Source organism: Procambarus clarkii, unplaced genomic scaffold (genome assembly GCF_040958095.1).
Source record: "Procambarus clarkii isolate CNS0578487 unplaced genomic scaffold, FALCON_Pclarkii_2.0 HiC_scaffold_103, whole genome shotgun sequence".
Taxonomy (NCBI): domain Eukaryota; kingdom Metazoa; phylum Arthropoda; class Malacostraca; order Decapoda; family Cambaridae; genus Procambarus; species Procambarus clarkii.
The window spans coordinates 230328-246297 of NW_027189136.1; the positions used below are offsets into that span (position 1 = coordinate 230328).

General features: G+C 41.2%; 1 protein-coding gene across 1 annotated transcript in view; it reads right to left on the bottom strand.

Annotated features, from left to right (window-relative positions):
• Positions 1–1828: 1828 nt before the first annotated feature.
• The window catches only part of LOC123749794 (uncharacterized), a 28593-nt gene continuing 14451 nt past the window's right edge, over positions 1829–15970 (bottom strand). The window contains exons 2-3 of the mRNA XM_045731914.2: positions 14533–14603; positions 1829–2542 (exon numbers count right to left, since the gene is read on the bottom strand). Of these exons, the coding sequence (XP_045587870.2) occupies positions 1829–2542; positions 14533–14538 (720 nt within the window). The 5' untranslated portion in view covers positions 14539–14603. The remainder of the gene's footprint in view (positions 2543–14532; positions 14604–15970) is intronic.

Consider the following 15970-nt stretch of genomic DNA (forward strand, 5'->3'; position numbering starts at 1 on the left):
GTGCTGGATCTGTAGCTCCAGCCCCCCTGTACTGGCCGGGAGGTTGGTGCTGGACCTGTAGCTCCAGCCCCCCTCTACTGGCAGGGGGTTGGTGCTGGATCTGTAGCTCCAGCCCCCCTGTACTGGCCGGGAGGTTGGTGCTGGACCTGTAGCTCCAGCCCCCCTCTACTGGCAGGGAGGTTGGTGCTGGCATTGTCTGGGAGTTTGTTGGCAGTTTCAAGCCTTCAGTCTCTTCGAACCCAGCAGTGGTCTGTTTTGGTTCACTGTCTTCCTGGATGCTTTCCCGGTAGGTTGGTGGAGTGTCACCTGCTCTTTGCGCCTCTGTGAGGGGGGCCAGGATCCCGGGTTCAATAGAGGATCACAGGCTCAATCACCATGCAGGACAGAAATTATTCACATGTTTCCTTTCACCTGTTGGGCCTGTTCACCTACCAGTAAATATTTATCCCAGAGGTAGGAAACTATTGTAAATTGTATATTAAGGAAAGTCAGTAGTTGACCTTGGGGAACCTCAATAAACCTAAGAACAGGCTTCCTCTCCTCAAAACGCAACTCAATATCTTGTCATATGATGTATGAGAGAAAATAAAAAACTTACTGTTAATTGCTTCTGGTGGATCTCTCCAGTGATTTCCTGAACTTTATTCATGATGCTGGAGGTTGAGTCTGCCAGGTGTACGGGGTCAGCTGTGGCACCTGTCTCTGTGGTTGTCATCTCCAGGGCCTCCCTGATGGTCTCCTGCACCTGTCATTACCAACACAAACATTAATGGTGGAGGCTGAGTCTCCCAGGTGTACGGGGTCAGCTGTGGCACCTGTCTCTGTGGTTGTCATCTCCAGGGCCTCCCTGATGGTCTCCTGCACCTGTCATTACCAACACAAACATTAATGGTGGAACCTGGACTATAATGAAGCATCAGGCTCTGAGTAAAGTAACTGGACTATAATGAAGCATCAGGCTCTGAGTAAAGTAACTGGACTATAATGAAGCATCAGGCTCTTGGTAAAGTAACTGGACTATAATGAAGCATCAGGCTCTGAGTAAAGTAACTGGACTATAATGAAGTATCAGGCACTGAATTAAGTAACTGGACTATAATGAAGCATCAGGCTCTGAGTAAAGTAACTGGACTATAATGAAGCATCAGGCTCTGAGTAAAGCAACTGGACTATAATGAAGTATCAGGCACTGAATAAAGTAACTGGACTATAAAGAAGCATCAGGCTCTGAGTAAAGTAACTGGACTATAATGAAGCATCAGGCTCTGAGTAAAGTAACTGGACTATAATGAAGCATCAGGCTCTGAGTAAAGTAACTGGACTATAATGAAGCATCAGGCTCTGAGTAAAGTAACTGGACTATAATGAAGCATCAGGCTCTGAGTAAAGCAACTGGACTATAATGAAGTATCAGGCACTGAATAAAGTAACTGGACTATAAAGAAGCATCAGGCTCTGAGTAAAGTAACTGGACTATAATGAAGCATCAGGCTCTGAGTAAAGTAACTGGACTATAATGAAGCATCAGGCTCTGAGTAAAGTAACTGGACTATAATGAAGCATCAGGCTCTGAGTAAAGTAACTGGACTATAATGAAGCATCAGGCTCTGAGTAAAGTAATTTGACAATATAAGTAATGTTTCTCTACACTGACCACAGTGTAGAGAAACACCAAGATGACAGTTGACTTTATTAATAAAAGTGTTTCAGGTGATAAAGCAAAAAGTTTCCTATCTATAAAGTCTACTCTCATCTTGATGTGTCTCCATGTCAAAAGTGTTTATATAGAGGCAATACTACACTCAGTTGGGTGAGAACAATGTGACCTTCAACCGCGTACCTTCACTGAGGTGTCGACAGTCTTGACATTTGGGAAGAGTTCCTGGCACTTCTGGAGCCAATTTTCTACCTCCATGTTGCATTGGTCAACTTCATTGATGGTCATGAATACTTCCTTTGCTGTGTTGACTGTGTCGAGGTTCCCCAATATGGCCTGCAGCTGAATCTTCCCTTCCTCTCCTTGTGTTGTCATATCCACCACACTGGTATCCTCCAGTTCCAAGAGCTTCATTGCTGACTTATTCTGCTCCACCAGAGCATAGAGTCTGTCCTGAAGCTGGAGGTGGTGAGTCTTCCAGTCCCCCAACTGCCCCCGGTACTCCCCCAGCTGGGACAGTACCTCTTCACAGCTAGTAATGAGGCTGCTGATGCTGCTCTTCTGCTCCTCCACCATGGAATGTAACTTCTTGCTGATTCCTCTTGCAGGAGCTTTAATGGGTTTTGCTGGTAACGTTTTCTCTGGTACAACCTCGATACCTTTTAGTTTTCTGATAAGGGTCTCCATACCATAATTAATTGGGAACTGAGTAGCAGCTGTGGCAGCATGCTCGGCACGGCAGCTGGGGCAGGTCAGCTGCCCATTCTTGATAGCATTGTCAATACACTGGGAGCAGAATGTGTGGCCGCATGGCAGTGTGCGAGGCCGTAGCTGATTGCCATCATAATTGTTAAAACACACTGAACATTCCTCTGGGTTGTTATCCTGTGGAAAAAATATTTGGTTAAGCTAGAAGAATTTACAACAAAAAGCAATACAGTATTACAGTATTGTACTGTATTTACCAATACAAATTACATAATATTTACATAATTTCTTTGTACAGAGGAGCCTCAGTGTTTGCACTGCTAATAATTCGCACTTTTTGGTATTCAGACGCTGTGTTCATGTTTGGTATTCGTCTGCTTGCTCGACATTCAGATGTAAACACGCGCCCTGGCGCATCAGTTTCACCATAGCTGTTGTTCAGTGCACAACCTACTAAACTTTTCTCTTGGATATTTTTTATATTCTTATTGTAAATAAGTCACCATGACACCTATGAAAGTTTGTAATATGAGCCTAGCAAAAGAAAAAACGGTTAGAATCATGATACAGATGAAGAAAGAACTCACAGCTAAATATGAGAGTGGTACCTGAGTGTCAGCTCTTGTTACAGAGTTTGGTATGCCTAAATCTAGTTCTCTATTAAAAGAAATGTGTGCAAAATGAGGGAAAGTGCAAACGTTTTCTTGAAATTATCACCTCGACAAACTGTGTTAAAAATCTGTTGAATGACAATGCTATGTCTCATTTTAAAAACATTTTAATGCATAGGCAAAACCAATCATCCTTGGACAGGTTTCTTGTAAGGAAAACATTCAGTGAGTGTAATGAGGGAAACAGAAAAAGACAGAAAAGAGAAAGAACCTCAGAAGCACAACTTCCAGAAGTTTTAATGCTAGGGAACTCTCCTGCCAAAGAACATCTCTCTTCCTCTGCCTCATTAGTTTCCACATATGCCATCAACTCTCCGAAGTACAGGTAAAGTGTAGTGTGTTAGCATTTATTCCACTTAATTATTGTATAACTATACAGTATTCATTTTTGTGGTTTGGAACTGATTAATCCAATATACATTATTCCTCACTAGCTGTACTTGGCCACACGTTGTTGTGGCTCTGCAACGCATGTGCGTTGTTGAGCCACAGCAACCTTTCCCTGTCTCCCAGTCCTCCCCACCATTCCCCAGTCCCCTCATCCTCCCAACAATTCCTCACTCCCCCGTCCCCTTGTCCTCCTAACCATCTCTCACTCCCCCATCAACTCATCCGCCCGACAATTCCCCTCTCCCCCGTCCCCTCAACCTCTTCTCCATCACCCACTCCCCCTGTCCTCCCCACCATTCTTCATTCCCCGGTCCCCATGTCACCATCCCCAATTCCCCCATCCCCTCATCCGTCCCATCATTACCCCTCCCCTGTCCCCTCCTCACAATCCCCCCCCCACTCCCGTCCCCTCGTCCTCCCCACCATTCCCCACTCCCTCGTCTGATGCATTCCCAAATATCTGATGTTCCCATTAGAAAATTGGGAACATCAAATGATCTGATGTTCCCATCACTGAAATATAAGAAAAACAGTTAAAAAAAACTAAATGAAAAAACAAAAACAAAAAAAAACAATCTATACTCACAAAATTTAGGGTATGATAAAAACACAGCTCAATTCCAATGCCATGTCACACAAAATAATTACTGTAGACACTCGATTATCCGGGATTCGAATATCCGGAAAACACCCTTATACGGTCAAAATCGTGACCGGATAAAGTTATCTCAATATCCGGCCAAAATGTCCATAGGAGCCGGAAAATCAGGTGTTTGTCCGGATAAAAATCTGGGCCGGTTAACTTGCTGCCAATGTTGCAATATCCAGTCAGCCAGACAAGGAGTGAATTGTCCGGATATGAAAGCCAGGCCGCGGGCCGTACCATATTAATCCAGTACGGCTGTGGCTCGAGGCGCATGGTGTAGGAGAGGGTGGGGTGGGTGGGTGGTATCGGGAGAGAGGGGAGCGTTGAGAGGGATAACCTGGGGGGATAAGGGGGATGTGGAGCGGCCTATACACTACAGTACAGTAATTACCATTAATTTTAGAACAATTCATCATAGCCAAAAACTAAAGAAGTACAGTGGTACCTCGCATAATGAATTTAATCCATTCCATGTTCGTCATGTGAAACGGACGTCATACAAAACGAGTGTCCCCCATGTAACCAATGTGATGCACTGTGTTTATTGTGAAATTCCCCCAGTGTGCATGACATCAAATGTTCCACAAAACATCATTTTTCTTTGCAAAATGATAAATTACCTTCCCTGAACATGTCTATGTAAAAATAATTACCAAATTACACTTACTTTGGCTGTGAGGGCGTGGACAAGGTGCGCTGTGACGTCATCAGGGCCTGGTCGCCCGTGTGTGAAGCTCCCAGACACGGTCGCGCAGGCCATTCAAGCACCGCGTGTGCCACAAATATATTTTCAAGTTGTTTTTTCTATGCATTTCCAATGCGGTTTTATTTGTTTCTTTTATCGTATATGATGCATATTTGTGACCTTTACAATATGTATACAGTAGAATGTTCATAATTTTCCATGAAACTGTGATACATGTGTCAGTAATGTGTCCACAATAAATGTTTATAGTCACAATATTACGTGGTAAAAATTCACTAAAATTACAATATGTACAGTTTCACATACTATTTACACAGTAACACACGGTATTACACACTCAGTACTTTGGAGGTGCGTAATAGTCAACGAAGTAGTCCATGGTACACAGCGCGACTTTGCTCTCCTTGCACCAGCTACAGATAGATTTTCGTTTCCTGTTTCATCGTTCTGTGTGCTTGCAAATAACGCACTCGCGTGCACCCTTGGCTTTAGTACTTGTAGGTGGTATGTAGCCAAGCTTGTAAAGCATAAGGTAGTATTGAAACGATTATAGGAAAAGCTCAATTTGTAAGGTAGTCTTGAAAAGATCGCTTTGTAAGGTCCCACACAGGAAGAAATTCAGCTAGCCTCAAAGAGTGTCCATCAGTCAGGAAGAGATTCAGCTAGCCTCAAAGAGTGTCCATCAGTCAGGAAGAGATTCAGGTATTCTTGAAAATATCAATGAACAACACCACCATGGAAGCCGCTAACACTGTTCATCTATGCTACTTGTATCAGATGCATCATCACTGAACGCAGAAAACGATTCATCTATGTATCATCTATATAAATTCGAGATGGCAAGGGTGGGGCTCAGAGCTACACCTGGATACACTCGCTGTATCATCCTCATAGGTGCTGTATCCCTGGCATCCGACCGTTGTGTTAAGCCCTTATTGCGCCTAGCTTCACCAATGTTATGACCATTATGTTCTTCAAACAATAGGGTCTGAATTGCACCGACTGAGCGCAGTCTTTCAACACCGTGTGGGACAGGTGTTTGAGAGCCAGAGGCACGTGTGCCACAAATGGTTGCTCACGCAGTACTAACCCAGCCAGCAGCCCTTGTCTTTCATATTTGTTATAGCAAAAGGTTCGTTCAGTGTTTGTTGGATAGGCTGCTCCATTATGACAATCATTCTTTGTTTCAAATGTGTTCCATTTGTTTTGTATTTGTCACTTACGTCTCAATAATGGAGCAGCCTACCCGACAAACACTGAATGAACCTTTATGGCATTTGTCCATTTTTCAAATTGTTTCAACATTTCTTTTATTTTTCGTTTTTTTTATTGAAGAAACATGGAGCAGCCGACCTGTAGACCACAGAATGAACCTTTTTGACATTTGTTCTGGTTTTCAAAATTCTTCATTTTTTTTATTATTTACGTTTTATGTATGTAAGAAACATGGAGCAGCCTACCTGCCGACCACCGAACGAACCTTTTGCTATAAGACAAATGAAAAATAAATATTAAACACATTTGAAGAAAGGAAATTGTCATAATGGTTTATTCAGTGTATGTAGGGTAGGCTTCTCCATTATTGAGACGTAAATGACAAATACAAAACATATGGAACACATTTGAAACAAAGATAGATTGTTATAATGGAGCAGCCTACCTGCCGAACACCGAACGAACCTTTTTGACATTTGTTGTATATCAGACATTTCATTTCTTTTTTTCCTACAAAAACGTCAATGCTTTGCAACATCTCAGCAGTCATCCTTTTATATCCCAGCATCATTAGCATCTTTAAACAAGAACAACATAATTTATGTGCATCGTCGGAGGCGTCTAAGAATGTGCAAAAAGCAGCGCGACCCCACCTGGCCCACCATGTGGTGTTGACGTTACTCAAACCAGCGTTCGTCATACGCGACGATTTGACACCGATTGGGCCGTTCGTTACCCAATATGTTCGTCTTTTGGGGCGATCGTTATGCGAGGTACCAGTGTACTAGAATACTGTACTAAATATTTTTTCCAGTGTTCTGACATCAATTTTCGTGTTACGTCTTTCATTTTGGTATCAAATTGTGCGCAATCTAAAGGGGCGTATTTTAAAACTAGTCCCATAATAATAAAACAATAAATAGAATTTTAACATATTTTAACTTTTGGACACTTTTTGATGCTCATCACCACAAAATTATTTATATCTTTCCAGTGTTCTGACATCAATTTTCATGTTACGTCTTTCATTTTGGCATCAAATTGTGTGCAATCTAAAGGCGCTCATTTTGAAACCACACCCAGATTGATCAGTTAAAATTTTAATTTTTAACAAATATTTTAATGGATGATTTCAGACCGCGTCATTCGAGACGGCCCAGGAAAAAAACGGATGTCACTGGAAAGCGACATCGAAGCGTGAAAGTGATATTAATACACTCACCAACACAGGTTAGTGACAACTGTAATAAGCCATCAGTTGCTCATAATATCCACCCCACCCAGTATGAGAGTTATAGTATTTCATACTTATACCCCTGTTTGGACTGGCTTATAACCCATTAATATGCAATACAACATGTGTAGTTAGGTAGGTAGTACTGAATTTATAAGTGTTTCAGGCTCTCCAGACAACAGTATTAACAAAAACTCCATGATTTGCTCATCATCAGCTCTACTGAACTGCCTGAAGAACAAGAAGGTCAAAACTGTTCAAATGTAGCCCATCAACTGATTACATCAGAGATAAACTTTAATGATACTATTAAATCTATCAGAATAGATAAAAACAATCACCACAGCACCAGACAGATGCTCACTAAACTAGCTTATCCCAATGATAAGTAAGACGTCATTCAAGCAGCTACAAAATATAAAACCAATCTTTATAATAATGAGTGTCTTACCAAGCAGTGTTGATCCTCCTCTACAGACTGCATCATATTCATAAACAAAACCCAAATCTTATCAAGCAGTGCTACACCAGGAATGGAACGATCATTGCTAAGAAAGAACAGGCAAAAGACATGAAATCAAAAGTGTCCAACAATTACTGGTTTTCTTTGTTGATTGTGACATAACTGGAAGTCAGTGAACTTCCAATGTCATTGCTGAGAGTAACACATGAGTGACCAAGCCTTACCTAGCCTAACCATATTTAAATTTTGTTTTTTATATATATATATTTATTACTAAATGCTTCTTTTTTATATTAATGGCTTTAAATACATATAATTTACCCTCTTATAACTATTACTACAAAGACTTCAATTTTATAAAATGTAATAATTTTTTGAATGCTTAATTTGTCTAGTTATCAGATTCTTAGTTTACAATATTTGCAACTTACCCATTTATCTGTTGATACTAACACTTCAATTTCACAAAATGTTATAAACCTTGAACTCTTAATTTGTCAAATTATCTGAATGTTTAATTCATTACTTTGTGAATTAAAAATTAATAATTTAATTTCTCACTTATATATCTGCCCATTAATATTAGCTACTAGTCTTGTTTGTTGTCTAATATTCCAGTATTGTTAATGGATTCTTAAGCTTTAAGTACATCAGTGTTTCCAGACCATATGTGTTTGTTTCTATTGCATACCCTTATCCAACTTGTCTTATTACCATATGATATTACTGTATTACAATCTTAAGGGATTACTGAATTTTTAATTTGATTAATTATCTTTCCTTTTTTATTAATTATTTTGAATCTGAATCCATTTATTTATTCATAATCTTAATCTAATTGTCTAATTCTCACTTTTTTTTTTTTTTTTTGCCTGTTTATATTGCATATTCTTGCCCATCTTGTATTATTACCATATAATATTCATGTACAGTATTACAATAATAATGTAATTCTTAACTTAGCTAATTATTTGTATTCCATTTGATAAATTATTTGAATCTCAGTTCGTTTACTCTAGAAATCTTAATTGATTAATTATCTAATATCCCACTCTTCTGTTCTTTATTATTTTTACTTTTATATCTGGTAAATTTTATTACTTATATACAGTATCTGCTAAATTTTATTACTTGCATATCTGCTGAATAATATTTGCAATCACTTCTCTATTCCTGCATGTTTTCTTTTCAAATACAGTGCATCATCACTCTAACAGACCCCGCTCTAACGAATTCCCGGATGGTCCAAATGAATTGCATTTGGCACTAAATGTTCAGTGGAACATACAAAAATTCATTTGTGTTGTTCCACTGATGGTGATGACCTAGTCCGGCATGGCAGGGCTGTGAGAGCTGTGTACTGTACACACTCTCCACATCGTTCACTTCAATATCCATATCACTAGTAGCAGACACCTGTGTTAGGTCTTTTTCCAGATTTGGGTTATCAAAATCATTGGCATGCTCATCTTCAAGCAATATGCCTTGTATTCCAACATCAGATGATGTTTTCTAAAAAACATAGCCGACTAGGGCTGGGAGCTCGATATGGATGAATATGACACGGTTTCTACCTTGAATATGAGCCTGCCCATGACTGTGGGGAATGCTGGGAATTTTTTCAATCTGGCAAACACCTCAGGAATCCATCTTGTACCTAAGTCAACACCGCGTTGGACAGGTGTTTGGGAGCCAGAGGCGCGTGTGCCACTCATTGTTGCTCACTCAGTACTAACCCAGCCAGCAGCCCTAGGACATTCTGGAAATTTTTTCCAAGATGGCTGCCTCTCACTGGAGGTCCTAAGAGTCCATTTTGTACCCAGCCTACCGCGAGCGCACTTCGACTGTGTACGAAGAAATAAAACATACTTTTGTCAGTTGGCGCAGTAATTGGCGAATGACATTTGTCGTTTGGCACAGTGCAGTGGTTAAGGTGTTATGCGCACCCCTGATTGAGCAAAATTATACGCTATTTGCATTTCAGAGGGTTAATACACTCAACATAACTGGGTAATAACACCGTGATTAACCCTTAAACTGCGCAACACGTCATATGATGTGTTGAGTAACTTGCTATAAATTGTGCATCATGTCATATGACGTGATGGAATACCACACAAGATTTGAATGGCCAGCGGGGTAGGGGGCCCTCATACGCTGCCCAGGGGCTATAGTAAACCAGCTGCCATTTTGTAAAAAATATCCAGCTCATGCTACCAATGCGTGGGAGGCCCCAATTACGCAGCGGTCACCATGGCGAACGCTTGGCCAAACGCCTCCTGAGCACGCACCACGCAATCACTTACTCAAGAGCAAATAACTAGTGAATTATTTTCTGATGGTGAGGAAAGTGATATTTGATGACCCTGACATTGATAAGGACTACAGACAATTGTCCGATGATAGTAGCACAGACAGTGAATATGAGATACAGTACAGTCTCCTCCCATGGCGAGGCCTACATGCTCACCCGTGCCTCCTCACAAAGTGTCTACTCCAATTCACCCACGACCACACAGTTCTTGTACTTATTTAGAGTACGAGGATATTTTGGGCGATGAGTCAGCGGAAGGTGACTCATTTTCTGGTTTTAGTGAAGTGGATTCAGAGCATAGTGTTACCGAGCCTGGTGCTAGTACCAGTGGTGTTACCGGGCGAGAATTTGTCGTGTCAGCAGCGTCTCGCCCAGCCAAGCGCCGCCGCATGGCACCACATGAGGAACCAATACCCTCATGTTCACGCCTCACGTTCACATAGCGGCCGTACTTTGTGTAGACGGGCTTCAGCTCCTGGTCCATGGTGTGCAACGCTTCCTCGCTGTCATGCCACTGTTGCGCCTCGCAGGACCCCAGGTGTCCTTGTGTGGAGTGATAGTGACGATTTTATTCCTCTAATTCCTGCCTTTGACAATAAAGAAGTTGGGATTACAGACCTTTTCCCTGATAATGGTGAGGACATGTGTGAAATGGATTACTTTACAGCATTTTATGATGAGCCGCTCATGGAATATAATGTACACCAAATGAACCTTCATGCGACTCATCTCATTGGAAAAGAGATAACAGAATATTCACGATTACAGCATTGGAAAAACTCTACTGTAGGTGAAATGTATGTATTTTTGGCAATATGTATGTTGATGAAACATTGTGTCAAACATGCTATCACAGATTATTGGAGCAAAGACCAGACTATTCCAACACCTTTCTTCGGGAAATATATGTCCTGAGACAGGTTTCAGATACTCCTCAGGTGTCTTCATTTTGCAAGTAATGAGGACCGGACAGAGGATGATAGATTTTAGAGAGTCAGACACTATATGAATGAAGTGACTGGAAAGTTCAGAGATTTCTACGTACCAGCACAGAAGCTGGTGATTGACGATTCCCTTGTGCTTTTCAGAGGACGTGTTGCATTCAAGCAGTATATTCCCTCCAAACGCAACAGATTTGGATTGAAATTCTTTGTTCTTTGTGACTGTGAAACAGGATACATGTTACACACGATTCTGTATTCTGCTAGCGATGTAGACATTCCCGGTAACGACCAACATGGTTTCTCAGGTAGTGTGGTGAAGTCACTGATGGTACCATGGATGAACAAGGGCCACATTTTATACACGGATAACTGCTATACAAGTCCCTTGCCAGCTAGGTTCTTGATTTAAAATAGAACTGGATTGTTTGGTACAGTAAAGCCAAGAAGAAGGGAAATGCCAGTGTTTGACAATAAACTTGAAGTTTATGACTGCCAGCTAAGAAAAAGTGATCAAATACGCTCAGTTACGTGGAAAGACAAAAGAGAAGTGAACTTGCTGACAACCGTTCGTGATGGTACAATGATGAACAGTGGCAAGGTGAACTGAGTAACGCAAGAACCAGTATATAAGCCAGATTGTGTTCTTGACTATAATATCAACATGCGTTTGGTTGATAAATCTGACATGATGGTGGGCACTGTCGAGTGTGTGCAGAAAACATTGAAGTGGACGAAAAAAGTGTTTTTCCGTCTTGTTGACATAAGCATGCTGAATAGCTATAATATGTATCTGGTGAAAACTGGACGTAAACCAAGTTTCCGTTCGTTTGCTTTTACACTTGGGACACAGTTATTAGCAAAGTTTGGCAAAGATGTTCCTGGCATACAAAGACCCATCATGAACCCAGTGTTGCAGCATGCTACTACACCCAGGCATGCTCACATGGAGGTCATTCAAGCACACAGACTAAAACATTTGCCACCAGCTGGAAAGCGTGCAATAGGCAAGCGTGATTCCTTAGTTTGTAGAACAAAAAAAAAAAGAGATCAGAAACGTAAACATGTGCAAACATAATGTGAAGCGTGTGCAGTTCCATTATGTGCTGTCAACTGCTTCAATGCCTACCACTCTCTCCAAGACTTCTTAAATGTGCAATAATATTACAAAAACCTGTAAATAGTGTGTGCATGTGTGTGTAAATATAATAATGAACAATGTGAATACATATTATATTGGCATAATGGGAAAACATTTTTGTGCGCATGTGTATACTCAATGTATGCAACATTTATTACCATTGAACATGAAGTAACATTATATGCAACAAAATTAGTGAATATTTGTGATAAAATATGCGTAGACACTATAAATAATGCCGCGAAAATAAATTCGTAGCAATTCTGGCTGCTTGAAGACTGCGCGCGATGCCTCTGGGCCGCACCTTGCATAAGCAAGCATGCAGGGTGTGACATCATCGCTCATATTGTCGACTCATTTATGCCATTTGTATGTACGATTAATTTTTTTCTCTCTTGTGGTCAGGGAACACAAATTAACAGGTTAGGAAACAATTTTTTTTCTTTTTTGTTATGCACCTGTGGGTGACAAGGTGCAAATAGCCCTTAGCAACACAAGGGTTAACCCTTAAACTGCGCAATGCGCCTGCAGGCCCACGTCTGGTTTGCGCAACGCGCCTCCGGGTATTTTTATTTTTCACGTTCCATTCAAAACTCCCGCGGCTACGTGGGGTTCACATCAGCTTCCTCAGGGCTCTTGTAAACAGACACCATCTTTAAAAAAAATCGTGGTCCACATTCCCGGGTGTTGGAGCCTCAGTAGTGAGTGAGCAACCAAGGCCGGCGCATGCAGTATGAGTGCACAGCACTGCTGTTCAGCGTGTGACCACAGCATCACCTAATAATGTCAAAATATATATATAATCTGTATTATTTAGCCATGATAGTATTATAGAAGAGCCTGAGTGTGATAATGACTTGGAACAATGTTCAAATATCAGTGATTCAATGCTGTTCACGATGTTCACAGCACCACAGCATTATTTCGTCCATTTGGAATCTTCAAATGACTTCTTAGGGTGCTTTTCAAAATAAACGTGTGGTCAATTATTCATTTACAGGAATTAGTGACCAGGATTGTGGTTATAATTAGCATTGTGCGTAGTATTGTGGAAAGAGGAATTTTGGTGAGGGAGGGAGGGAGAGAATTGAGGTAGCCTCCACTGTGTGTGGGAGCCAATCTTGTTTTGCTCACCATACTAGCTTAGTGGTTCACTACGGGGAACACATATGTACATGGGTATATACAGTGTGTGTATATAGTATAATAACAGCAACAAGAGTATGTTGGGAGGAGCTATTTTTGTGAGGGAGGTGACGTCGTAATCGCAGCGTCATCTGCTGTGTGATTTCTCATGCAGTGTATGGTAGCAACTGTACTGTTAGGACACAATACCGGCTAACTTGCATAGTTCTGGTGAATAAAACATGTAGATAGGTATACATAACATATGTAAATAGTGTAATATAAACAGTAAGAGTATGGTGGGAGGAGGGGTGATGGCGAGTACGATGTTGGAGGAGAGAGGGAGGACTGGCTGGCTGGGTGTGGCAGCTCACACTCGCTGAATTCTGAGTGTGTTTATGGTGTGTGACAGTGCAGAGTGTGTAAATGTGTTGTAAATATACATAAATGAACCTGAAACATTGGTGTGAATAACAGTATGGTGGGAGGAGGAGTGATAGTGAGTACGATGTTGGAGGAATAAGGGAGGACTGGCTGGCTGGGTGTGGCTGCTCACACTCGAGGAGTTCTGTGTATGTTGATGGTGAATGTATATACTGTGTGACAGTGTATAGTGTGTAAATAGATTGTATATATACATAAATTAGCATGATACATGGTAAATATGTGCAACATACGTGTACACATGTGTCTTGCACGTAACACAGTGTCTTCGGACAGTACGGATGTTTTACTGCCATAATATAGTGTACGTGTTCATTATACATAGAATTAGCACGTAAAAACAAATAAAATGTATTTGGAACTGTGCGCAAAAAATGAAAAAAATATATATTTGCGGCAACTCGCGCGCCCTGCGCCCCACGCCCCACGCCCTACTGGCCTCGGGAGCGTACGTCACGGGCGAATGGGGAATGATGACGTCACGCCCCAACTTATGGACCCCATAGCAGCCAAAGTAAGTACAATTTTGACTTTTTTTTACATACCCATATTCAGGGAAGGGTTTTTGACACTTTAAACAAAAAATTCCAGAGAATTTATTTCCTGCGCACTGCGGGGGTGTCATATTTGGAGGCAACGCAGTTAAGGGGTTAATACACTCAACATCACTGGGTAATGCCAATATGATTAATACACTCACCATCACTGGGTAATGATTATAATTAATACACTCGCCATCACTGGTAAATGACAACACCAACATTAATACACTTGTTAATGAAAATATCTTGATTAATACACTCACAATCACTGGATATCGACATCAACATGATAAACACACACACTGGTAGTACAGTAAGAATAAAATTGTCCTTACCATCATTAATGGGCAAGAGTTGTGTTTGCTATCGTCCTGGGTAGCCGAGCAGAGACTGGAAGCAGTATTACCTATTAAGGCAAAATAAAACAAATTTAAGGTTTCTATGACTAAATTTTTCCCACCAAAACACAGTAAATATTTAGAAAAATTAAATAATTTTTTTTAGGTATTGTGCTTTGAGCAAAAGTAAGGAGGGTGGGCAGGAGTAAGGAGGATGGGCAGGAGTGGGGAGGATGGGCAGGAGTAAGGAGGGTGGGCAGGAATAAGGAGGGTGGGCAGGAATAAGGAGGGTGGGCAGAAATAAGGAGGGTGGGCAGGAATAAGGAGGGTGGGCAGGAGTAAGGAGGGTGGGCTGGAGAAAGGGGGGTAGCCAAGAGTAATGAGGGTGGGCAGGAGTACGGAGAGTGGGCAGGAGTAAGGAAGGTGGGCTGGAGTAAGGAAGGTGGGCTGGAGTAAGAAGGGTGGGCAGCAATAAGGAGGGTGGGCAGGAGTAAGGAGGGTGGGCTGGAGTAAGGAAGGTGTGCTGGAGTAAGGAAGGTGGGCTGGAATAAGGAGGGTGGGCAGGAGTAAGAAGGGTGGGCAGCAACAAGGAGGGTGGGCAGGAGTAAGGAGGGTGGGCAGGAAAGGGGAAGGGGGTATGGGCGGGTTCTTGGCTGCCTCCCCTCCCTCTCTAACAGCCTACGTAATACAAACCACGTGCATTAACCCTAAAGCTGCTACAGCCTGGGCTGTAAAAGCTGGGGCTGGGCAAAAAATATTTGAATTATGTGAAAATTAATATTAAATGTTAAACAAATCTCCAACTTATTGGCATAAGCATCATGAAAGTTTCATTCCAATATGTTCAGAAATGTATTTTAGACAATTTTTTTTAAAAAGGAGAACATTTTGTTGATAAGAACAGCTCCTGTTAACTGGAAATGAGGGATAATGCAGTAATAAAGAGATGCAAGCACTTGTACAATGTACAAAGAAGAATAGTAGCAAGAAGTGTCGACAAAGTGGATATGCAGCTGGTGCCTGTATAGCATTGCTGAGTAATACATCATAATACCAATAATAATGAGTATGTTATCATGCTCTATTTTGTTATATATCATAAAAATGCATTGCCTAATGTTAATATCTGTTACTTTCACCAATGTCCATTTTTTTGTCTCCTTTGTTTATTATCAGATTTTGTTGTAACCTCTACATCCTGGAGAGTGCATACCCATCCCTAACTATGTCAAGATAGAATGAAATTGATCACCAAATGAATCAGTCACAACTGGCAGAACTTAGGACTTTGAATTTTTATATTTTGTTTTTTTGAGGGTTATTTTTTGTTGACATCATTCCAACACACATTGACCTACAACTTTCACATACTCGAGTACGAATGTCGAACAACGTTTATTAAAACATACAAGTAAATTAATGAATTAGAACTACC